This window comes from Anomaloglossus baeobatrachus, chromosome 3, assembly GCF_048569485.1.
Source record: "Anomaloglossus baeobatrachus isolate aAnoBae1 chromosome 3, aAnoBae1.hap1, whole genome shotgun sequence".
NCBI lineage: Eukaryota > Metazoa > Chordata > Amphibia > Anura > Aromobatidae > Anomaloglossus > Anomaloglossus baeobatrachus.
In genome coordinates this window covers 53,881,639-53,908,247 of record NC_134355.1, presented here as the reverse complement: position 1 = coordinate 53,908,247, position 26,609 = coordinate 53,881,639, and the positions used below count along the sequence as shown (strand labels likewise).

At 49.9% G+C, this 26,609-nt stretch overlaps 1 protein-coding gene across 1 annotated transcript in view; it reads right to left on the bottom strand.

Moving 5' to 3' along the window:
- The window catches only part of DYNC2LI1 (dynein cytoplasmic 2 light intermediate chain 1), a 151,014-nt gene that overhangs the window by 32,971 nt on the left and 91,434 nt on the right, over positions 1–26,609 (bottom strand). The window contains exons 8-11 of the mRNA XM_075338013.1: positions 26,365–26,442; positions 22,394–22,470; positions 18,749–18,819; positions 15,086–15,183 (exon numbers count right to left, since the gene is read on the bottom strand). Coding sequence (XP_075194128.1) covers positions 15,086–15,183; positions 18,749–18,819; positions 22,394–22,470; positions 26,365–26,442 — 324 coding nt within the window. The remainder of the gene's footprint in view (positions 1–15,085; positions 15,184–18,748; positions 18,820–22,393; positions 22,471–26,364; positions 26,443–26,609) is intronic.

The window sequence follows — 26,609 nt, the reverse complement described above, 5'->3', positions numbered from 1 at the left end:
TTTGCAGAATATCAGTCGGTCCCTGATGTTTTTTCTGGAGAGAAGTGGCTTCTTTGCTGCCCTCCTTGAAACCAGGCCTTGCTCAAAGAGTCTCCGCCTCACAGTGCGTGCAGAAGCACTCACACCAGCCTGCTGCCATTGCTGAGCTAGCTCGGCACTGCTGGTAGTCCGATCCAGCAGCTGAAACAGTTTTAAGATACGGTCCTGGCGTTTGCTGGTCCTTCTTGGGCACCCTGGAGCCTTTTTGGCAACAATGGAAGCTCTCTCCTTGAAGTTCTTGATGATGCGATAGATTGTTGACTGAGGTGCAATCTTTGTAGCTGCGATACTCTTCCCTGTTAGGCCATTTTTGTGCAGAGCAATGATGGCTGCACATGTTTCTTTAGAGATAACCATGGTTAACTGAAGAGAAACAATGATACCAAGCACCAGCCTCCTTTTAAAGTGTCCAGTCAATCATGACTGATTGATCGCCAGCCCTGTCCTCATCAACACCCACACCTGTGTTAATGGAACAATCACTAAAACAATGTTAGCTGCTCCTTTTAAGGCAGGAATGCAATGATGTTGAAATGTGTTTTGGGGGTTAAAGTTCATTTTCTTAGCCAATATTGACTTTGCAAGTAATTGCTGTTAAGCTGATCACTCTTTATGACATTCTAGAGTATATGCAAATTGCCATTAGAAAAACTGAAGAAGTAGACTTTGTAAAAAAATAATTTCTTTATCGTTCCTATGGGAGACCCAGACCATGGGTGTTTAGCTTCTGCCTCCGGAGGACACACAAAGTACTACACTTAAAAGTGTAGCTCCTCCCTCTGAGCTTATACACCCCCTGGAGAACCAGATCTAGCCAGTTTAGTGCAAAAGCTGAAGGAGAATAGCCACCCACAAGTAAAACAGAGCAAGAACCGGAACAACCGGAGACTCTGTCCACAACAACAGCCGGTGATAACACGCGGAACAAGAAATTGCCAACAGGCAACAGGGAGGGAGCTTGGTCTCCCAATACGGAACTATAAGAAAAAGAATTTACGGTAAGTAAACAAAATTCTCTTTTTCTTTATCGTTCCTATAAGATCTAGAACCAGATCTAGCCAGTTTATCGCTTTGTGTTCAGGAGGCATACATCCACACATGCATTCTCATCTGATTTTTTGATTTTTGGAAAGAGTTTGAAGAAAAGCGGGTCCAAGTCTGGACTCCCGGCATGTCCCTTCTCACCCCACTGTGTCGGCGGTGTTGTTAAGGTTGATTTCCAAGGCTGGAGCCTTACATGCCGCGCTCCTTCACCATCCCTCCTGGGCTCTGGCTTGAAGTGGGAGCCAGCACGGTCTCCATGCTTGGCAGGAGACCGGTCTCCATCCGCAGCCCTTCAGGACCCTGCCGGACCGGAGCACTCATCCCCAGGGACTTGGAACCCTGCGTCTCAGCAAGCTAAGTACCTGAGACGTTTATATATGGGGGTCCCTGTACTTAATTGTTGTGGGAGAGCGTGCTGAGTGTGTTTTATGACATTTCCGGCGGGTTCTCTGGCTGTCGCCTGACAACCGCGCCGATGGTGCCTGCGCGCCGGCCGCGCCGCTCAAATTTAGGCCCCGGCTTCGCCGGAGGCCTAGTTTCGGTTTCACTGCCCTCGCATGTCACTCATGCAGAGGGACAGGCTCGGCTCCGCCCGGCGGCCGTTCTGGATACTCCCCACTGCTGGGGCGTCCCTCCTCCACGGCAGGTCTCTATAGCCCTCCAGTTCCCGCTCCTCAGAGCAAGTCCCACCCCCTCTCTTCTCTCCGGCGGCCATTTTCTCAGCGTTCTCTCTGCAAGCGCTGGTCTGCAGCATCTCTGCTGAGTTGCTGTGCTTGGGGGTCCGGGCTTCGGGATCTGGAGGGCACACAACACCGCTCCAGCGGTCTGGTAAGCCACAACCAGTCTCCGGTTGTGGACCTCTGATTATACTCTCTGGGGTTCATTCTCTGGCAGAGCCCCCACTCCAGCAGCATGTCTCACACGAGGAGCAAGGCTCCAAAGCTGTATTCAGTATGTACTGCATGTAAGCTTCTGCTGCCTGAACCGAGCATCTTCCCACATTGTGATGCCTGCTCTAACCTGGCGGTGCCTCAGCCTGGAGTATCACCCCCAGTGGTCTCTCAGGCTGCCCCTGTTCCTGTGGCTGAACCCCCGGCTTGGGTAGAATCCTTTTCTAGGTCTATCTCACAGTCTTTTGCTGACTCCATGGGACTTCTGTCCAGGACTTTGCTGAACATGCATCAGCCCCTTTCACAGGGTGCCTCTGCTGCTAGGGGTCTCTCAGGACCGGAGCTCACAGAAGATTCATCATCTGGTCCCAGACCCCGTCCTTCTAAGAAGAGACGCAGGGTTCCCTCTCCTTCCTCATCCCGCGGCTCTGATTCAGGAGCTGACTCGCAGGACGAGGAGGATGTCTTTACGGGGGGCTCGGAGGTTAACTCCATGTGCCCCATTGATCTGTCCGAAAGTGACTCAGATGTTAGTGACTTGATTGCGTCCATTAATTCTGTACTGGATCTCAATCCGCCAGTATCAGAGGAGCAGCCCTCTCTGGCAGAAAAGCACCAGTTTACCTTGCCTAAGAGAGCAAAGAGTGTTCTTTTACCACTCCAGTTTTCAGGCCGCTGTGACCAAGCCCAGGGCCTGTCCTGGCAAACGCTTCCCAAAGCGTGGTTCTGATGACTGCTTTCCCTTTCCACCTGAGGTGGTCAAGGAGTGGGCTCATTCCCCAAAGGTAGACCCCCCGGTGTCTAGACTCTCAGCCCGGACTGTTGTATCGGTGGCTGATGGCACCTCTCTGAAGGATTCCACTGACCGCCAGATTGATCTTCTGGCCAAATCCGTATATGAAGCGGCGGGGGCTTCGTTCTCCCCGACTATTGCAGCAGTGTGGGCTCTCAAAGCCATCTCTGCTTCTCTAGAGGGGATGCATTCCCTCGCCAGGGAATCTATGCCCGAAATGGTTTCCTTAACTTCCCAAGCTTCGACTTTTTCGTCCTATGCCATGTCTGCCATGCTGGAAGCTTCTCACCGCACTGCGGTGGCTTCGGCTAATTCCCCCGCTATCCGCAGGATCTTGTGGCTTCGAGAGTGGAAGGCAGATGCTTCTTCAAAGAAGTACCTTGCTGGACTCCCTTTTGCTGGGTCCCGGCTGTTCGGTGAACAGCTGGATGAAATTATCAAGGAAGCTACTGGCGGGAAGAGTACTTCCATGCCACAAACCAAAACCAGGAAACCTGTCCAGGGAAGGAATCAGTCGAGGTTTCGTTCCTTTCGTTCCTCCAACTGGTCCTCCTCTAAGCCCTCGGCCTCGTCCACTAACTCAGCCAAGGACCAGAAATCCAACTGGCGCCCAAAAGCGCGTCCACATAAGACCGCAGGAGGTGCTGCCACCAAGGCAGCCTCCTCGTGACTATCTGTCCGCGCCAGCAACGTCCTTAGTCGGTGGCAGGCTCTCTCACTTTGGCGACGCGTGGTTTCAACACGTCTCCGATCAGTGGGTAAGGGATATCATCTCCCACGGCTACAGGATAGAATTTTCTTCCAGTCCGCCAAACAGATTTTTTCTCTCAACTCCCCCCTGCTCCAAGGCCGCCGCCTTCTCACAGGCCGTGGCATCCTTGCAGGCCAACGGAGTAATTGTACCGGTTCCCGCCCGGGAACGGTTCAGAGGTTTCTACTCAAATCTCTTCCAAGTCCCCGAAAAGGACGGTTCCTTCCGGCCCATCCTGGATCTCAAGCTTCTCAACAAGCATGTTCAGGTGCGGCATTTTCGCATGGAGTCTCTGCGATCAGTCATTGCCTCAATGACCCAAGGGGATTTCCTGGCATCCATCGACATCAGAGATGCCTATCTGCATGTGCCAATTGCAGTTTCACACCAGCGTTGGCTACGTTTTGCAATCGGAGAGGAACATTTCCAATTCGTGGCTCTCCCCTTCGGGTTGGCCACAGCTCCTCGGGTATTCACCAAGGTAATGGCAGCAGTGATTACGGTCCTGCACCTACAGGGGTTGGCAGTGATCCCTTACCTGGACGACCTTCTGGTAAAGGCTTCATCCAGCGTGGACTGTCAGCGGAGTGTCTCGCTCACTCTCGCCACTCTAGCCCAATTCGGGTGGCTTGTCAATCTTCCCAAGTCCACTCTGACTCCGACCCAGAGTCTCACGTACCTAGGGATGCAGTTCGAGACTTTGCCGGCACTTGTAAAGTTGCCCTTAGTCAAACAGCAGTCCCTCCAACTGGCGGTGCGCTCTCTGCTGAGGCCCCGCCGTTATTCCCTCAGGCGCCTGATGCAGGTGCTGGGTCAAATGGTGGTGTCAATGGAGGCTGTTCCCTTTGCCCAGTTCCATCTGCGTCCCCTGCAGCTGGACATTCTCCGCTGCTGGGACAAGCGGCCTTCCTCCTTGCACAGGTTAGTGGCTCTGTCGCCACAGACCAGGAGCTCTCTTCAGTGGTGGCTTCGGCCCCTCTCTCTGTCCCAGGGGCGCTCCTTTCTGGCCCCGTCCTGGGTGATCCTCACCACGGATGCCAGTCTATCCGGCTGGGGAGCGGTATGTCTCCACCACCGAGCGCAGGGCACTTGGACTCCGTCCGAATCAGCCCTTTCGATCAATGTGCTGGAAACCAGAGCCGTACTTCTGGCTCTCCTAGCTTTTCACCATCTGCTGGCGGGCAGGCACATCCGAGTCCAGTCGGACAACGCGACAGCGGTTGCCTACATCAATCACCAAGGCGGGACACGCAGCCGCCTGGCAATGTTGGAGGTACAACGCATCCTTTAATGGGCGGAGGACTCCAAGTCCACCATATCCGCAGTCCACATCCCAGGCGTGGAAAACTGGGAGGCAGATTATCTCAGCCGTCAAACCGTGGACAGTGGCGAGTGGTCCCTGCACCCGGCAGTTTTTCAGTCAATCTGCCGCAAATGGGGCACTCCGGACGTGGACCTAATGGCATCCCGTCACAACAACAAAGTTCCCGTTTACGTGGCTCGCTCCCACGATCCTCAGGCATTCACCGCGGACGCTCTGGTCCCAGACTGGTCCCAGTTTCGTCTGTCCTACGTGTTTCCCCCTCTAGCTCTCTTGCCCAGAGTCCTGCGCAAGATCAGAATGGAGGGCCGTCGAGTCATTCTCATTGCTCCAGACTGGCCCAGGCGAGCTTGGTACCCAGACCTGCTCCATCTGTCCGTAGAGGTGCCGTGGCATCTTCCGGACCGTCCAGACCTTCTCTCACAAGGTTCGTTTTTCCGCCTGAATTCTGCGGCTCTCAAATTGACGGCGTGGCTCTTGAGTCCTGCATCTTGACGGCTTCTGGTATCCCTCCTGAAGTCATCTCCACTATGACTCGGGCCCGTAAGTCTTCCTCCGCCAAGATCTATCATAGGACTTGGAAAATTTTCCTGTCCTGGTGTCGCTCTTCCGGCCATCCTCCTTGGCCATTTTCCTTGCCGACCCTTCTGTCCTTTCTACAGTCCGGTCTGCATCTGGGACTGTCCCTCAACTCTCTCAAGGGACAAGTCTCAGCTCTGTCAGTGCTGTTCCAGCGGCGTCTCGTTCGGCTGGCTCAGGTCCGCACCTTCATGCAGGGCGCGTCTCACATCATTCCGCCTTACCGGCGGCCCTTGGATCCCTGGGACCTCAATTTGGTTCTCACGGTTTTGCAGAAACCCCCTTTTGAGCCTCTTAGGGAGGTTTCTTTGTTTCGGCTTTCACAGAAAGTGGTCTTTCTAGTGGCCATAACTTCCCTCAGGAGAGTCTCCGATTTGGTTGCGCTCTCTTCGGAGTCACCTTTTTTGGTTTTTCATCAAGACAAGGTGGTTCTTCATCCGACTCCGGACTTTCTTCCTAAGGTGGTCTCTCCTTTCCACCTTAACCAGGACATTACCCTACCTTCCTTTTGTCCGGCTCCTGTTCATCGCTTTGAAAAAGCGCTGCATACCCTGGATCTGGTGCGTGCTCTCCGGATCTATCTGTCTCGCACCGCTGCTCATAGGCGGTGCACTTCTCTTTTTATGCTAACCACAGGTCGGCGCAAGGGCCTCTCTGCTTCTAAGCCGACCTTAGCCCGTTGGATTAGGTCGACCATTTGGGACGCCTACCAGTGTTCTCAGGTGCCTCCCCCGCCGGGGATCAAGGCACACTCGACCAGAGCTGTCGGTGCCTCTTGGGCTTTCAGGCACCAGGCTACGGCTCAACAAGTCTGTCAGGCTGCCACTTGGACTAGCCTGCATACCTTTTCGAAGCACTACCAAGTGCATGCTCATGCTTCGGCAGATGCGAGCTTGGGCAGACGCATCCTTTAGGCGGCTGTCTCCCATTTGTGAAGTTAGGTTCTGCCTACTTCTTAGTTTTTCTGTTTATTTCCCACCCATGGACTGCTTTGAGACGTCCCATGGTCTGGGTCTCCCATAGGAACGATAAAGAAAAAGAGAATTTTGTTTACTTACCGTAAATTCTTTTTCTTATAGTTCCGTATTGGGAGACCCAGCACCCTCCCTGTTGCCTGTTGGCAATTTCTTGTTCCGCGTGTTTTCACCGGCTGTTGTTGATGACAGAGTCTCCGGTTGTTCCGGTTTTTGCTCTGTTTTTATTTGTGGGTGGCTATTCTCCTTCAGCTTTTGCACTAAACTGGCTAGATCTGGTTCTCCAGGGGGTGTATAAGCTCAGAGGGAGGAGCTACACTTTAAGTGTAGTACTTTGTGTGTCCTCTGGAGACAGAAGCTAAACACCCATGGTCTGGGTCTCCCAAGACGGAACTATAAGAAAAATAATTTACGGTAAGTAAACAAAATTCTCTTTATTTGTGTCATTCCCAAAACTTTTGGCCATGACTGTACATATCAGCTGAACCCATCGATAATAGTGGGTTAGTCAAATGTTAGTCTGAGGTGCATGGCGGCTTAAGACATATAAATTAATTTCCTTACTAATGTGTATTTAATAATATTCTGCTTTTCATGTCAAATCCACTACACAGTGTGGGTAACTGTGGGTCATTGACCTCCATATACAGTCTTATCATGTACGTAGATGATAAATCATCTGTAACAGTTACTGATAAGTAATTGCTTCTACGGCGCTCTCTTTATGGGGAGGTTGGTCGGTCCGATGATAAATTAAGGTTGGGCATCTTGCTTTAGTTGTGTTATGTGTTGCGATAATTTAGTTGCAGGAACCTGCTGCTTTCAGCTGCCCCCATATAAATAATGCAAATTCCAAATAAGCCTCTATTCACATAAGAGATTGGAGATTCTGTATTAGGACCAGAGAGAAGGAATTAGTGATCCGTTGCTTTGGTTCTGCAAATGGATGCAAAGGGGCCCATTGATTATTAAGGGGTCCGTCTGGGTTCTATTTTTTTAGAATGGCAAAGAAAGAACTGCATGCAGAACTTTTTATTCCTTTTGATGAAACGGATATTAGGCCGCCCCCCCACAATAACCAGTGGGGCTCCTCTGCTCCTATTTGCAGAACTGGTGGAACAGATCACTAATTCCATCTGTCTGGTCAGAAACAGAATAGAAAACAGGAACGTCCCAACGGACATGTGATAACCGCATAACGACCCATATCACAATTATGCCCAGGTACTTACTACATGTAAGGGCGGTTTCACATCTCCGGTATTTTGCCGGAAGCCGTATCCGACACACATGCAGTACAGTTGCATTCATTTACAGTGGAAGCGCGACACATGTAGTTGTGCATGAAGCACACAACCGCATGGTGTCGTGCCTCCACTGTAAATGAATGTAATTGTACTGCATGTGTGCCGGATCCGGCTTCCGGAAAAATACCGGAGATGTGAAACCGGCCAAAAGGCTGCTTTACACGCAGCGACATCGGTAGCGATGTCGCTGGTGAAAGCACCCGCCCCCATCGGTTGTGCGTCACAGGCAAATCGCTGCCCATGGCGCACAACATCGCTAGGACCCGTCACACGTACTTACCTGCCTAGCGACGTTGCTGTGGCCGGCGAACCGCCTCCTTTCTAAGGGGGCGGTTCGTGCGGCGTCACAGTGACGTCACACGGCAGCTGTCCAATAGAAGCGGAGGGGCAGAGAGCAGCTGAAAAAAAGTGACGCCCACCTCGTTGCTGGAGGACGCAGGTAAGGTGTCGTTCATCGTTACTGGGGTGTCACATGTAGCGATGTGTGCTGCCTCAGGAACGACGAACAACCTGCGTCCTGCAACAGCAACGATATTTGGGATTAGAACGACGTGTCAACAATCAACGATTAGGTGAGTATTTTTGATCGTTAGCGGTTGTTCGTATGTTTCACACGCAACGACGTCGCAAATGAGGCCGGATGTGCGTCACGAATTCCGTGACCCCAACGACATCTCGTTAGCAATATCGCTGCGTGTAAAGTCCCCAGAAGTGTCGCTTTGCTGAAATATCACCTGCAGCCAGAGTTTCTACACTGATACAAATAAGCCTTGAAATAGACATGATGACCTGAGGTTTATGGCGGTGCACAATTAGGCCCACAATAAATCTAATGACTTTAATTATACTATAAAGCTATAATCAGATTGGCCGCACAAGCGATAGCTCTGATGCTTCATTAGAAGGCTTTGTATCATCTGCTGCCCTGGCCGTTCCTCGTGGATGGAAAAATTCTAAAGATCTGATTTTGGACGAAAAATCAAAAAAATACAAAAGAAAATACAACAGTAAAATGGGTGGGTGAAACCGCAATTAACCATTTAACCCTTTCACCCCCAGGCGATCTTCCGTTTTTCATTTTCACCTTTTCCTCCCCTTCTTCCAAGAGCCATATCTTTTTTATTTTTCCGTCAATTTTGCCATATGAGGGCTTGTTTTTTTTTTTGCAGGACAAGTTGTACTTTATTTTCCGAGACCTGTAGCGTTCTCATTTTTTGGGATCTGGGGCTCAGTGATGGCCTATTTTTTGCATCTTGAGCTGACATTTGTAATGATACAGTTTTTGTGCAGATGCGATGTTTTGATTGACTATTATTGCATTTTTAAAAAAAATTGCAACAACCAAATAACGAAATGTTGGTGTTTGGAAACTTTTTCTCGCCACGCTGTGTACCTATCAGATTAACTGATTTTATCTTTTGATAGATTGCGCGTTTCTGAATGCAGCAATACCAAATATGTGTATGTTTTAATTTTTTTTTAGCTTATATTTTCCATGGGGCAAATGGCAGGTGATTTTAACTTTTGGGGGTTTTTTTTCATAGTTTTTAAAACAGAGTTTCTTTGTCGCTCCATTGGGAGACCCAGACAATTGGGTGTATAGCTTCTGCCTCCGGAGGCCACACAAAGTATTACACTTTAAAAGTGTAACCCCTCCCCTCTGCCTATACACCCTCCCGTGCATCACGGGCTCCTCAGTTTTATGCTTTGTGTGGAAGGAGGCACACATCCACTCATGCATTCTCAACTTAGTTATGTCGGTTGGAAGAAAAGAGGGCCCTTACGGGGCCCCCGGCATGTTCCCTTCTCACCCCACTATGTCGGCGGTGCTGTTAAGGTTGAGGTACCCATTGCGGGTACAAAGGCCGGAGCCTCATGCCGTTTTCCTTCACCATCCCTTAGTGGCTCTGGGAGAAGTGGGATCCTGACCGGTCATCCATTCACTGGGACCGGACTCCCTCCGCAGCCCCTGTGGGAATCTGCTGGACAGGAGTCTACCCATCCTCAGGGACCGGGCCCTGCATCTATAAGGTACTCTGTGTCCCCATGGGGATTGTGCATGGAGTGCCTTCTTCCCGGACGCTGCAGCAGCTGCTGATTTGTGAAGACCGGCGGACTTCCGCGCCGACCGCGCCTGCTTGTCGGCCGCGGTCTTAAATTTAGTCCCCGGCTTCATCGCGGCCTAGTAGCAAAAATCCCGCCCCCGGGCCTGCCTGTCAGGGGTAAGGGCGGGACGGCCGGCCTGACGTCGGCTGTGAGGGCCGGAGCATCCTGTATGTTTCCTCCCTCCTCACTGATCACTGTGGGGACCCCAGATTCCCGCACTTTTCTAGCACTGCCCACGGCTCCACTCCTCCCCTAAGAGCTCCGGCAGCCATGTTTTTGGCATTCTGCCGGTGGAGGATTATCAGAGAAGAGCTCTGCAGCTCTGGGAGACCTAAGGCAGGGAATCTGGAGGACACACACTCCGCTTTTTAGCGGTCGGTCAGCCACACCGGTCACCCGGGGCTGGTCCCCCCCAGGGTTCCGGAATAGATACGTATTTATATACATATTTCTGTTCGGTCGGGCTGTATACCCCTTCCCATATACCCTCAGTGATCACTCTCCTAGGAGACAACAGCATGTCGTCCACAAGGAGCAAAGGTGCTAAGGCACAGGGTTTTTTTTTGCGACCTGTACCTCTTGTGCGGCTATGTTACCTGCGGGTTCCACCTACCCTCACTGTGAGCAATGCTCGACCCCTGTTTCGCTTGCTCAGCCGGAGCCTCGGTCACTAGTGGGCCCCTCGGCTCATGTAGACCCCCCTGCTCCCCCTGTCCAGGCGGCAGGGACAGAGTTTGCTGCGTTTGCTGAGAAACTCTCTGAGTCACTTTCACAATCCATGGCTCAGTCTATGGACAAATGGTCTGCCAAGCTGCTAGAAGCTTTGCAGTCCAGACCGGTCCTTACACAGGCCCCGGTCCCCGTTAGCTCGTCGCCTCCAGGCCCCTTTCGGTCCGTGCCGCAGCGCGCTCCCAGGTTGGGCCCTAGGTCCCACGTGGAGGACTCCTGCCCGGACCACAGTCCTAGACAGGCTAAGCGGGCTCGCTGGGAATCTTCCCCGACTTCTTCACGCTGCTCGGGTTCCCAGCTCGAGGACTCTCTGGAGGACGAGGCGGACGTCGCAGCTCAGGGCTCTGAACCTGACGTTGCCCTCAATCTTGATACACCTGAAGGGGACGCCTTAGTGAATGATCTTATCTCGTCCATCAACCAGGTGTTAGATCTGTCTCCCTCGTCTCCACCTGTAGAGGAGTCGGCTTCTCAGCAGGAGAAACACCAGTTTAGGTTCCCCAAACGTACACGTAGTGCGTTTTTCGATCACTCTAACTTCAGAGATGCTGTCCAGAAGCCCAGAGCGGTTCCGGACAAGCGCTTTACTAAGCGCCTTACTGACACACGTTACCCCTTCCCCTCTGACGTAGTTAAGGGTTGGGCTCAGTGTCCCAAGGTGGATCCTCCAGTCTCTAGATTGGCGGCTAGATCTGTGGTATCGGTGGCAGATGGCTCATCGCTAAAGGATGCCACTGACAGGCAGATAGAGCTCCTGATGAAATCCATCTATGAAGCCACGGGCGCGTTTTTTGCCCCGGCTTTTGCAGCCGTGTGGGCACTACAAGCTATCTCAGCTTGTCTGGCTGAGATTAATGCGGTTACACGTAATTCTGCTCCGCAGGTTGCGTCTTTGACCTCTCAGGCGTCAGCTTTTTCTTCCTACGCCATGAACGCAGTCCTAGATTCTGCTAGCCGTACAGCGGTGGCATCCGCCAATTCTGTGGCAGTCCGCAGGGCCATGTGGCTGCGCGAATGGAAGGCAGACTCGGCCTCCAAGAGGTTCTTAACCGGTTTGCCGTTTTCTGGCGACCGATTGTTTGGCGAACGATTGGATGAGATTATTAAGGAATCCAAGGGAAAGGACTCCTCCTTACCCCAGTCCAAACCTAAGAAACCTCAGCAACGGAAAATTCAATCGAGGTTTCGGTCCTTTCGTCCCTCCGCCAAGTCCCAATCCGCTTCGTCCAGCAGGCCGGAGAAAGGCCAGAGGAACTCCTATGCGTGGCGGTCTAAGTCACGCCCCCAAAAGGCCGCCGGAGGCGCTGCCTCCAGGCGGCCTCCTCATGACTCTCGGCATCCCCGAACCGCATCCTCGGTCGGTGGCAGGCTCTCCCGCTTTTGCGGCGCCTGGTGGCCACATGTTCAAGACCGATGGGTGAGAGACATTCTGTCTCACGGTTACAGGATAGAGTTCAGCTCTCGTCCTCAGACTCGTTTCTTCAGAACCTCTCCGCCCCCCGCTCGGGCCGACGCACTTTTTCAGGCAGTGGCCACTCTGAAGACAGAGGGAGTTGTGATCCCTGTTCCCCCTCAGGAACATGGTCGCGGCTTTTACTCCAACTTGTTTGTGGTGCCAAAGAAGGACGGATCATTCCGTCCCATTCTGGACCTCAAACTGCTCAACAGACATGTGAGCACCAGACGGTTTCGGATGGAATCTCTCCGCTCGGTCATCGCCTCGATGTCACAAGGAGACTTCCTAGCATCGATCGACATCAAGGATGCTTATCTCCATGTGCCGATCGCACCCGAACATCAACGCTTCTTGCGTTTCGCCATCGGGGACGAACACCTTCAGTTCGTGGCATTGCCTTTTGGCCTGGCGACAGCCCCACGGGTGTTCACCAAAGTCATAGCATCCGTTGTGGCGGTCCTACACTCTCAGGGCCACTCGGTGATTCCCTACTTAGACGATCTCCTAGTCAGGGCACCTTCTCGGGTGGCGTGTCAACACAGCCTTACAGTCGCTCTGGCGACTCTCCAGCAGTTCGGGTGGATAATCAACTTCCCAAAATCCCAGTTGACACCGACCCAATCACTGACTTACCTCGGGATGGAGTTTCATACACAGTCAGCGGTAGTCAAGCTACCGCTGGACAAACAGCTTTCCCTGCAGGCAGGGGTGCAATCTCTTCTTCGGGGTCAGTCATACCCCTTGAGGCGCCTCATGCACTTCCTGGGGAAAATGGTGGCAGCGATGGAGGCAGTGCCGTTCGCGCAATTCCATCTGCGGCCACTCCAATGGGACATTCTCCGCAAATGGGACAGGAGGTCGACTTCCCTCGACAGGAACGTCTCTCTGTCCCTTGCAACCAAGACGTCTCTTCAGTGGTGGCTCCGTCCCAATTCTCTATCGCAAGGAAGATCCTTCCTACCCCCAACCTGGGCTGTGGTCACCACGGACGCGAGCCTGTCAGGGGGGGAGCGGTTTTCCTCCACCACAGGGCTCAAGGAACCTGGACTCCGGTAGAGTCCTCCCTTCAGATCAATGTTCTGGAGATAAGGGTAGTGTATCTAGCCCTATTGGCCTTCCATCGGTGGCTGGAGGGCAGACAGATCCGTATACAGTCGGACAACGCCACTGCTGTCGCATACATCAACCATCAGGGCGGCACGCGCAGTCGTCAGGCCTTTCAGGAAGTCAGGCGGATTCTGCAGTGGGTGGAAGCCACAGCCTCCACGATCTCCGCAGTTTACATCCCGGCGTAGAAAACTGGGAAGCAGATTTTCTCAGTCGTCAGGGCATGGACGCGGGGGAATGGTCTCTACACCCAGACGTGTTTCGAGAGATCTGTCGCCGCTGGGGAACGCCGGACGTCGATCTCATGGCGTCACGACACAACAACAAGGTCCCGGCCTTCATGGCACGGTCTCAGGATCACAGAGCTCTGGCGGCGGACGCATTAGTTCAGGATTGGTCGCAGTTTCGACTGCCTTATGTATTTCCTCCTCTGGCGATGCTGCCCAGAGTGTTATGCAAGATCAGGTCCGACTGTCGTCGCGCCATTCTCGTCGCTCCAGATTGGCCGAGGCGATCGTGGTACCCGGATCTGTGGCATCTCACGGTGGGTCAACCGTGGGCACTTCCAGACCGCCCAGACTTGCTGTCACAAGGGCCATTTTTCCATCTGAATTCTGTGGCCCTCAACCTGACTGTGTGGCCATTGAGTCCTGGCTCCTAGCGTCTTCAGGATTACATCACTCCGAAGAGTGTTGGAGCTTGCAGCGCTGTCAGGCAAAGCCTCCTTCCTGGTTTTTCACAAGGATAAGGTGGTTCTGCGTCCTGTCCCGGAATTTCTCCCTAAGGTGGTATCCCCTTTTCATCTCAATCAGGATATCTCCTTACCTTCATTTTGCCCTAATCCAATTCACCAATGTGAAAAGGATTTGCAGTCTTTGGATCTGGTGAGAGCACTCCGGTTCTACGTGTCTCGCACGGCGCCCCTGCGTCGTTCAGATGCGCTCTTGTCCTTGTCGCTGGCCAGCGTAAGAGTTCGCAGGCTTCCAAGTCAACCTTGGCTCGGTGGATCAAGGAACCGATTCTTGAAGCCTACCGTTCTTCTGGGCTTCCGCTTCCTTCAGGGCTAAAAGCCCATTCTACCAGAGCCGTGGGTGCGTCCTGGGCATTGCGGCACCGGGCTACGGCTCAGCAGGTGTGTCAGGCAGCTACCTGGTCTAGTCTGCACACTTTCACGAAACTCTATCAGGTGCATACCTATGCTTCGGCAGACGCCAGTCTAGGTAGGCGAGTCCTTCAGGCGGCGGTTGCCCACCTGTAAGAGGGGGCCGTTTCGGCTCTTTTTTATCGAGGTATTCTTTTACCCACCCAGGGACTGCTTTTGGACGTCCCAATTGTCTGGGTCTCCCAATGGAGCGACAAAGAAGAAGGGAATTTTGTTTACTTACCGTAAATTCCTTTTCTTCTAGCTCCTATTGGGAGACCCAGCACCCGCCCCTGTGCCCTTCGGGCTGGTTGTTCTTTTGTGTACACATGTTGTTCATGTTGAATTGTTCTTTTGGTTCATGGTTCAGTTCTCCGAACATCCTTCGGATTGAATTTACCTTAGACCAATTTATAAGTTTCCTCCTTCCTGCTTTTGCACCAAAACTGAGGAGCCCGTGATGCACGGGAGGGTGTATAGGCAGAGGGGAGGGGTTACACTTTTAAAGTGTAATACTTTGTGTGGCCTCCGGAGGCAGAAGCTATACACCCAATTGTCTGGGTCTCCCAATAGGAGCTAGAAGAAAAGGAATTTACGGTAAGTAAACAAAATTCCCTTCTTTATGTAGTGCAGGGCCTGGGGGTCAGCGTGACACAGGAAAGCCTATCTTTGCTGCTCTTTGAGTTCTTATGCCATGTTCTTCCCCTTGCGCTCTGTATACCCAAGCGTAGCAGTTTTATCTGTAGCGGTAACTAACTACAATGTATGTCATTCAGATTTCTCAATTTCACTGTTACTATGGTCCATACAGTTGTTCCTTGCAATTAACAGGGCTCCAATTGTATTACCTCTGGAGGGAACGCTCTCGCGTATGTTTTCTTCCATAGCTCCATGGGTGATCGGGCGCTAACCTGTCTCAGGTCACCGTCAGAGGCAGGAGGGGTTCCTAGGTAAGAAAACATTGGTAAGCTTGGAATGCTCTACTACATATGCAAAGGATAGGTCATCACTATCAGCTCTGAGGGGGTCCGACAGCCAAGCCCCAATAACTTGAGGGGGCAGTGGCACACAGGAGTGTCAACACAGCAGCCAAGGCGGCCCTTACAGCGGAACAAAGGAGTGTCAACACAGCAGCCAAGGCGGCCCTTACAGTGGCACACAGGGGTGTCAACACAGCAGCCAAGGCGGCCCTTACAGTGGCACACAGGGGTGTCAACACAGCAGCCAAGGCGGCCCTTACAGCGGCACACAGGAGTGTCAACACAGCAGCCAAGGCGGCCCTTACAGTGGCACACAGGGGTGTCAACACAGCAGCCAAGGCGGCCCTTACAGCGGCACAAAGGAGTGTCAACACAGCAGCCAAGGCGGCCCTTACAGTGGCACACAGGGGTGTCAACACAGCAGCCAAGGCGGCCCTTACAGCGGCACAAAGGAGTGTCAACACAGCAGCCAAGGCGGCCCTTACAGTGGCACACAGGAGTGTCAACACGGCAGCCAAGGCGGCCCTTACAGCGGCACAAAGGAGTGTCAACACAGCAGCCAAGGCGGCCCTTACAGTGGCACACAGGGGTGTCAACACAGCAGCCAAGGCGGCCCTTACAGTGGCACACAGGGGTGTCAACACAGCAGCCAAGGCGGCCCTTACAGTGGCACACAGGGGTGTCAACACAGCAGCCAAGGCGGCCCTTACAGTGGCACACAGGAGTGTCAACACAGCAGCCATGGCGGCCCTTACAGCGGCACACAGGAGTGTCAACACAGCAGCCAAGGCGGCCCTTACAGTGGCAGACAGGAGTATCAACACAGCAGCCATGGTGGCCCTTACAGTGGCACACAGGAGTGTCAACACAGCAGCCAACGCGGCCCTTACAGCGGCACACAGGGGTGTCAACACAGCAGCCAAGGCGGCCCTTACAGTGGAACACAGGGGTGTCAACACAGCAGCCAAGGCGGCCCTTACAGTGGCACACAGGAGTGTCGACACAGCAGCCATGGCGGCCCTTACAGCGGCACACAGGAGTGTCAACACAGCAGCCAAGGCGGCCCTTACAGTGGCACACAGGAGTGTCAACACAGCAGCCAAGGCGGCCCTTACAGTGGCACACAGGAGTGTCAACACAGCAGCCATGGCAGCCCTTACAGTGGCACACAGGAGTGTCAACACAGCAGCCAAGGCGGCCCTTACAGTGGCACACAGGAGTGTCAACACGGCAGCCAAGGCGGCCCTTACAGCGGCACAAAGGAGTGTCAACACAGCAGCCAAGGCGGCCCTTACAGTGGCACACAGGGGTGTCAACACAGCAGCCAAGGCGGCCCTTACAGTGGCACACAGGGGTGTCAACACAGCAGCCAAGGCGGCCCTTACAGTGGCACACAGGGGTGTCAACACAGCAGCCAAGGCGGCCCTTACAGTGGCACACAGGAGTGTCAACAGAGCAGCCATGGCGGCCCTTACAGCGGCACACAGGAGTGTCAACACAGCAGCCAAGGCGGCCCTTACAGTGGCAGACAGGAGTATCAACACAGCAGCCATGGCGGCCCTTACAGTGGCACACAGGAGTGTCAACACAGCAGCCAACGCGGCCCTTACAGCGGCACACAGGGGTGTCAACACAGCAGCCAAGGCGGCCCTTACAGTGGAACACAGGGGTGTCAACACAGCAGCCAAGGCGGCCCTTACAGTGGCACACAGGAGTGTCAACACAGCAGCCATGGCGGCCCTTACAGCGGCACACAGGAGTGTCAACACAGCAGCCAAGGCGGCCCTTACAGTGGCACACAGGAGTGTCAACACAGCAGCCATGGCGGCCCTTACAGTGGCACACAGGAGTGTCAACACAGCAGCCAACGCGGCCCTTACAGCGGCACACAGGGGTGTCAACACAGCAGCCAAGGCGGCCCTTACAGTGGAACACAGGGGTGTCAACACAGCAGCCAAGGCGGCCCTTACAGTGGCACACAGGAGTGTCAACACAGCAGCCATGGCGGCCCTTACAGCGGCACACAGGAGTGTCAACACAGCAGCCAAGGCGGCCCTTACAGTGGCACACAGGAGTGTCAACACAGCAGCCAAGGCGGCCCTTACAGTGGCACACAGGAGTGTCAACACAGCAGCCATGGCAGCCCTTACAGAGGCACACAGGAGTGTCAACACAGCAGCCAAGGCGGCCCTTACAGTGGCACACAGGAGTGTCAACACGGCAGCCAAGGCGGCCCTTACAGCGGCACAAAGGAGTGTCAACACAGCAGCCAAGGCGGCCCTTACAGTGGCACACAGGGGTGTCAACACAGCAGCCAAGGCGGCCCTTACAGTGGCACACAGGGGTGTCAACACAGCAGCCAAGGCGGCCCTTACAGTGGCACACAGGGGTGTCAACACAGCAGCCAAGGCGGCCCTTACAGTGGCACACAGGAGTGTCAACAGAGCAGCCATGGCGGCCCTTACAGCGGCACACAGGAGTGTCAACACAGCAGCCAAGGCGGCCCTTACAGTGGCAGACAGGAGTATCAACACAGCAGCCATGGCGGCCCTTACAGTGGCACACAGGAGTGTCAACACAGCAGCCAACGCGGACCTTACAGCGGCACACAGGGGTGTCAACACAGCAGCCAAGGCGGCCCTTACAGTGGAACACAGGGGTGTCAACACAGCAGCCAAGGCGGCCCTTACAGTGGCACACAGGAGTGTCAACACAGCAGCCATGGCGGCCCTTACAGCGGCACACAGGAGTGTCAACACAGCAGCCAAGGCGGCCCTTACAGTGGCACACAGGAGGGTCAACACAGCAGCCAAGGCGGCCCTTACAGTGGCACACAGGAGTGTCAACACAGCAGCCATGGCGGCCCTTACAGTGGCACACAGGAGTGTCAACACAGCAGCCAAGGCGGCCCTTACAGTGGCACACAGGAGTGTCAACACAGCAGCCAAGGCGGCCCTTACAGTGGCACACAGGAGTGTCAACACAGCAGCCAAGGCAGCCCTTACAGTGGCACACAGGAGTGTCAACACAGCAGCCAAGGCAGCCCTTACAGCGGCACACAGGAGTGTCAACACAGCAGCCATGGCGGCCCTTACAGCGGCACACAGGAGTGTCAACACAGCAGCCACGGCGGCCCTTACAGCGGGCACACAGAAGTGTCAACACAGCAGCCAAGGGGGCCCTTACAGTGGCACACAGGGGTGTCAACACAGCAGCTAAGGGGGCTTTCAGGAGGCACCCAGCTGCCATGGTAAACCATCGGGCCCTTGCATTGGCATCACCAGGGAAAAGGTGGAGGGAAATAGATGACTGAAATGGTATGCCTTCATGGCGCTGCCAGAGACTGACTGCAGCATTTAAGGGGTTAAGAGCAGTGATCGGAGCTTAGACCCAGAGCCTGCGCCTCATACTTACACCCGACATGCATCATACATATACAGAAAATGTAATGAAGGGGTTAAAATTATGTGAACACAACCAGAAGTAGAGATTTCACCAAACATACAGATTAAAGAATGAAACACATCGTACCAATCTGACTTAAGGAATCGGATCCAGCTGGAATGATGAGCGGCTTGTTCTGATCCATAGACACCACCTTACTGAAAGATACAAAGGACCAGACCGAGTTACCATGTGATGCAATCAATGGGTCATTCCGTGTCAAGTGGACCAGTGGTCCCCACTCGACGTTCTCCGATTTTGCTGAAAATTTATAAGGATGTACATGTATGTTTGAAAAGAGGTTCTGTAAATTTTTAGGGCCAGAGCTCAAATAGATTGGGCACTGTTGACCTTTCACTGGAGGCCCCCCCCAAGCCTGCGGCTTCAGCTAAGAGGATTTTGCAAACTTTGGCACATAGCCATTAGAGTTCTATACTGGCTATGATGCTGAAATTTGGCATACTAGCTCAACTTTTGCTGCTAAACGCGATAAAATTATTACCGGCTATGACAAAACAATATTTCGGCCGCAATTTTGTGTCAAAGTAGCTTGCAAAACGCCTGACATAAAATTTATGCCAAACTTTGCCCATATATAACTCAAGACCAAAAACCAATAGGAACTGGTGCTTTACCCTGTACAACAAACATCTTCATGACTTTGCATTGCTGCAATATCACGGTCAAAGCATATGTATTTGTGGAAATATTCACACCCACATATGATGAAAAACTTAAAAAAAACAAATTTTACCTATTTTTAGGTCAAATTTCCCAAAAAGGGTACCCCTAAAATAGATTAATTCTGTTATCATTTGAAAGAGCACATTTTTCTCTACAAGGATCATTGGGGGTTTTTTGGAGTCTCTCCATTTAAGAAAAGAAAAATGCCACTGAACATGGTGTTATTTATACGCGTAATGCATTGATTTTGTGTTTGATTTTCAGATTCTTATCACATGTTACAGAGTTGTATTGTTGCTAGCAAAGTCTATTATAATCAAAAACCTATAAACCTATTGACTATTGTTACATTTTAATGCATATATTATTTATTTTTTAGTGATGGAGAATGAAATTGATGACAAAAAGATTCACATTTCAAGGGTGTGAAATGACCCTTCATCTTTCATTGCCCATGTAGATGGATCTGTCAGATCAGAAATGCCTTTTGTGCCAATTGCAAACCTGCAGCCAGGGCCATACATTGCCTGCATTTACCATAGGAACTGGTGGATTGGAAATATTTCTGAAATTTCAGTCGACGACCATGATGCATTAATACATTTTATGCATCCTCATGGAGCAGCTAGCTTCTTTCACTGGCCTGTGAGAAATGATACATGCTGGATTCCCGAGCAGTCGATCATTGCAATAATTCCAGCACCAGCTGCAACAGCAATGGGCCGACAATACAGCTTCTCTGAACCCATTATGTTGCAAATTCAGCAACAATTCCAGACCACTTACTTAGACTGAACATTATGGCTTGGGAACCAACAAAAGACACCCAATATTAGGCTTGGGATCCTAGGCAAAGACACCCACCCTCAGGCTTTGGAACCTGCGATAAAGAGACCACCCGCGACTTGCCTTGCACGGCTATCGGCCATGGCTCCTAGGCGATGGGGCTGCCAATTCTCAAAAGACAGCATTATTACAATTCTTAATAGGATTATAATACCAATTCTTAGGGAATTGGTTGTGGTATAACCACCATGGACCAACGCAAGGGTTTGAATAGTGCAGTTACCATTCATTGCGTATTAATAAATAACACCATGTTCAGTGGCATTTTTCTTTTCTTAAATGGAGAGACTCCAAAAAAAACCCCAATGATCCTTGTAGAGAAAAATGTGCTCTTTCAAATGATAACAGAATTAATATATTTTAGGGGTACCCTTTTTGGGAAATTTGACCTAAAAATAGGTAAAATTCGTTTTTTTTAAGTTTGTCATCATATGTGGGTGTGAATATTTCCACAAATACATATGCTTTGACCGTGATATTGCAGCAATGCAAAGTCATGTAGATGTTTGTTGTACAGGGTAAAGCACCAGTTCCTATTGGTTTTTGGTCTTGAGTTGTATATGGGCAAAGTTTGGCATAAATTTTATGCGAGGCGTTTTGCAAGCTACTTTGACACAAAATTGCGGCCGAAATATTGTTTTGTCATAGCCGGTAATCATTTTATCGTGTTTAGCAGCAAAAGTTGAGCTAGTATGCCAAATTTCAGCATCATAGCCAGTATAGAACTCTAATGGCTATGTGCCAAAGTTTGCAAAATCCTCTTAGCTGAAGCCGCAGGCTTGGTGGGGGCCTCCAGTGAAAGGTCAACAGTGCCCAATGTATTTGAGATCTGGCCCTAAAAATTTACAGAACCTCTTTTCAAACATACATGTACATCCTTATAAATTTTCAGCAAAATCGGAGAACGTCGAGTGGGGACGATTTTTAAAACTGGTCCACTTGACACGGAATGACCCCAATGTAGTTTATCAATCCGGTCAGAAAATATAAACCTAAATGGTATCAGATTAATTGCACGTAAAGAAACACATTACCGCCACAGCCTCACTCCTCAGTAATAACATCTGATCGCCATAAACTGTCCAGATGGCACGGTCCCGTAAGTTATCCTCATCTTTAAAAGGGAGGATAATGTACGGATTGTTGGGGGTCGGATCATAGCCCCCCCCCCCCCCCCCCACTGCTGAGACCTGAATGGAGAGAATCACCGCTCCCTTCATTGTTTATAGGACTGGTGAAGATAGACAAGAGCTGGACACCGTTATCTCCGTCAGTCCCATAGAGCAGAGTTCCCCAATTAGAGTCCTCAAGAGCCACCAACACTGCACGTTTTCAGGATCTTTTAATTGCACAGCTGATAATTTAAAGAGGACCAACCACCAGGATTTTCCTATATAAACTAAAGCCAGTGCTATACTGGGGCTATCATGCTGATTCTATACATACCTTTAGTTGTGAGATCGGATGTATAGTTTCTGAAATATAGGCAAGTAAAGTTTGTGAAATGCGCTGTTACTTGATTGATAGCAGCTACAGAATATCTAAAAGGTGGGTCGGGTTTTGCTAATTATTCCTGCCCCTGTCTGCTGTCTGTCCTTCCTCCCTCTCTCTCTGTTATTACAGGGGAAAGAGTGAAGGAGGAAGAACAGGAGCTAGAAAAACTAGCAAAACCCAACCCACCTATTAGATATTATGTAGCTGCTATCAATCAAATAACAGTGCATAACATTCCCAAACTTTACTTGCCTGTATTTCAGAAAGTATACATCCGATCTCACAACTAAAGGTATGCATAGAATCAGCAGGATAGCCCCAGTATAACACTGGCTTTAGTTTATATAGGAAAATCCTGGTGGTTGGATCTCTTTAATTTCTGCACAGGGGACGATTCCAACACCTGGCAATGCTAAGGAAATCCTGAAAGCATGCACTGTTGGGGGCTTTTGAGGACTGGAGTAAATAAACAGGGGAGGTGCACATGATGGATCTCTGCTCCTTTCCATTCTGGGGTGGATCGCAGCGATCAGTAAGTTACCACCTATCCTATGGATAAGAGATGACTTACAATCCTTAAAGTAAGGACTTAACATATCCTTCCATATGCTGCAGATACAATGCTCCATGATAATGAGCACTGTCGCGCATAAGGTTTGAGCACCGCACAAGACAATATGTGGTTCTACATTTTCAGATGTCATTTACCTCTTGTCTTGTCCGAAAGCCAAATGATTTACAAATGCCCGTAACACGCTTTTATGAGCCTCGGCCTTGCTAGTGAACTGAAAAAAAAAACAAAAAACAGAAATACAGCCTCAACATAAATCTACAGAAAAAACATTCAGGAAGAGTCATGACTAAGGCAGGGTCCCAACAAAAGGTCACCTTGTCATTGGCTGTTGGGCTCACAAAAAACTGGCCATTTTTGTGTGATAAGTATCTCTATTTCTTAATTTTTGCATGTTTTTCATAGCAGTAATGCATGTCTATATTCATTGTTACACATATCTTAGCACTAGAGTGTAACCGTCTCCTTTTTGTTTCTAAGGCCTCATTCACATGACTGTACTACACGTATATTTGTATGTAGCAGTAATAAAGACTGCAATAAAGATCTGTGAGGCCTCTATGGTATCTGCGTATGATTTTACACTTTGGCTTTTCCTGATTCTGTGAAAATTGAACAAGGGAAAACAAAACGTATCCTGTTAAATAACACTCCATGGGTTTGACCCATCATTTCTGCCAGTTTTTTGGTGGGTATAACTCTCGATTAGTGACTTGTTTATCAAAAAATTAATCAAATGATTTGCTCATTTGTTCATGCAGTCGTCTGTGGTTTAGTTAGTTTTCTGATTTTTACAGCAATGAGGCTTTTCCACATGTTTGAGACAGATTTATGAAAGGCGACTTTTTTCATAGAAGTTACAATATTTGGCGCAACTCTACTCCAGTCCCACTTCCCCTAGAGCAATTTTAAATATACCAGCTATTTTGTCTCTTTTTTTTGCAAAACAATCAGTTTTCCAATTAAAAAATTGCAAAACCAGGTAGACAGAAAGAAAAAAAAAAGGCAATTTTGGGCTTTTCACAAAATTCTTGAATCATGTTTGTTTTTTGTCAAACTCATCAAAACAGGAATCGGCTAAAACCACCACAAGTCAAAATAGAAAAGTGACTTAACACAAATATGCAAATGATGAATCGGGCCCCATATGGACAGAAGTCTTGCTCTGCATCTTATGTGTACCGTTTGGCTATGTGTCCACGCTGCGGAACATGCGCGGATTTTGCCGCGGATTTCTCGCGGAAAAGCCGCGGATTTTCCGAAAATCTGCAGCAGCGGCACTTCCCAGCCATTTCTATGGCTTTTTGGAAATGCTGTGCCCATGCTGCGGATTTTTCCGCGGCGGATTTGGTGTGGATTTTGATCCGGAAAAATCTGCAACATGTCAATTATTGTTGCGGATTTTGATCCGGATTTTGTCTTCAGAATTGGGAGAAAAAAAAAATCCGCGGCAGATCCGCGGTAAATCCGCGGCAAATCCGCACCTTTGAAAAGGTGCGGATTTTGCGGGAAAGCCGCGGATTTTCATGCAGAAAAATCCGCAGCAACATTCTACCGTGGACACATAGCCTTACACCAGCTCTATCCTCAAGTCTCGACCGGGTACATCAGCTCTTTAGCTGGGTTCCTACAAAGATGAAATGTTACATTGCTTCACCAGTGTACCAATCTGCACCAAAATCTGACATGAAATCCACATGTGCTGATCTAGCTAAGGATATGTGCTCACATTAGGTCCGAATCATCAACACTGGCGCTGTTCGTGCCGGCCATGATGAGGGGGTGAGGTAGAGTCAGACGCTACTGATTCATGAAGAGATGCACACCTCTTCATGAATCTGGAGTGTTCTGATGAGTTTCAAAGCTTTTGCGCCACCCATTTTGGACTGAAAGCGTGCATGAATCGAGCTCAATGTCTTTTTATTCAGGCACGTATTCTCTTAACTCGGATGATAAACCTCTAATTAAATGCTTTGAAGAATGAACATAAACATTTCTATGTGAAAACGACTTGCAGGGCACAAGTTCAGGCTTTTGAGCGTCTTCACATTTCAAAGATGCCAAGGGATTAAAAAGTGATCTGACCATTCTGGTCTTCTGCTTGGAAGTCAGTCACTAATTTATTTAATACATGTTTATATAAAAAAACCGGGGAACAAAGAAGTCCAAAAGTCAACCATAAAGATGCCAATAGTGACGGATCAGGACAGAAGACGCCGACATGTCCTGAAGCTTCTTCTTCCTCCTGGAGAACCTGCCGGGTTCAAAGACGTGTGCACCCCCCGATCTGCACGGCAATGAATAAAGCCTGTTCTGCACATGCATAAATACTTTAACCCCTTCACGATCGGACGATTTTTTGCTTTCTGGGTTTTTTTTCACCATTCATCTTCCGAGAGACGTAATTTTTTTATTTTTCAGTCAATATGGCTCACTGTTTGCGGAACGAGCTGTACTTTTAAATGAAACCAAACGTTTTACCATATAGTGTACTGGAAAATGGCAAAAAATTCCAATGCAGAAAAATTGAAAAAAAAAGTGCAATAGCACTATTGTTTTTGAGATATTTTATTCACTGTGTTCACTACATGGTAAAACTGATGTGTGGGTGTGATGTTAGGCCAGTGCAAGTTCGTAGACACCAAACATGTATAGGTTTACTTTTATATAAGGGGTTAAAAAAAATTCAGAAATTTGTCCGAAAAAAGTGGCGCACGTTTTACGCCATATTTCGTGACCCGTAGCGTTCTCATATTTCGGGCTCTATGGCTCAGTGACGGCCATTTTTTTTGCGTCTCGAGCACATCACGTGACTTCCGGCATCGGCCGGTAAGTAAACGTTTACCGCCAATGCAGTTATAATGGCGCTGTCACATATTGACAGCACCATTTAAGGGGTTAAACGGCACAAGCACATAACGATTCTGCTCGTGCCTAGCAGGTACACATCTCAGCTGTGAAAATCAGCTGAGATGTGCGCCAATCGCTGCAAGCTGCCAGCGGCAGACCTCGGCCAGTAACATTATGACCGCGAGGATGTGATATTACTGCCTGTGGTCTTTAAGGGGTTAAGTGAATGAGGTTTTGCAAAATCCCATTCACTTATAATGAACAGTGGTGGAATTTCATGGCAAATTCTGGAATTGAAATTCTGAAATTATACGATCTGTGAACTAGATTCTTCACTGGTGGCTCCAGCTCCAAATGAATCAATGTGATATCCTCAACAAGCTCATGAAGATGGGGTGGTTAAAGGGTTATTACTAGGGATCATCGAATACCTCAAATATTCGGCTTCGCGAATATTTGCCGAATAGGTCGCCGCTATTCGACTATTCGATGCGCAATGTAAGTCTATAGGAAATCCGAATAACAACTATTCGGAACTATTCGGGCTTCCCATAGACTTACATTGCACATCGAATATTCACATAGCGGCGACCTATTCGTTGAATATACATGAAGCCAAATATTTGAGGTATTCGATCATCCCTAGTTATTACCAAAAAAGAAAGATATTACCTATCCATAGGATAAAGTAAAACTTAGTGATCGCTGAAGGTCTGACTGTTGGGAGCCCCCAGCAATCCCAAGAGCGAAGCTCTGGATCGCATTAATTGGGCTCTGCCTTGAATGGAGCAAAATTGCAAAAGCTGAACCTCCGCCACCTTCATTGTATAACTTAAACCGGACTAGCAGAAAACACGGAGTACAGCGTTCGCTTATTTCAGGGAGTTTCACAGACAGTAAATGGAATAGAAGTCAAGTATTTGCACTTTTCCCCCTTCAGGATCTCTGTAAATGCCGGGCTCTCAGGATCCCAGTTGAGATCACTGGGGTCCCAGCAGATGGATCCACAGAAATCATTGTTTTCCTCTATCCTATGAATAGAGGATAAAGTACTATTTGGAATAACCCTTCAAGTTTCCATATCATCTGGCCGTGTGCTGTGTATGAGGACACTCTGTTGCGTTTTCCCCTGAAGATGAAATCTTTTATAATTGATTGTAAAGTTCTTATTTTGTCTGTTTTTATCGATAACTTGTATAATAGACAAATGAGGGTTTTATATTGTGAGTCTTGTTAAAATCTCAGGGTATATACCAACCAGAAGTGATGCTCCAAAGTAATGGGATAGAAATCTGAGGGTTTTACATATTATTTTCCTTTTTTCCGACTCAAAATCCTGAAATCAATAAAAGAAAAGGTTTAGTAAGCAATAACTAGTGAATGAAATAAAACCCACAATATAAACGATGGGTTCATAGACTCAGTCGTCGTTCACTGTCCTCCAGATCATTTCTACTCTGGTGACATGTGAGGACCACCGAGATGCCACATACTTCTACATTT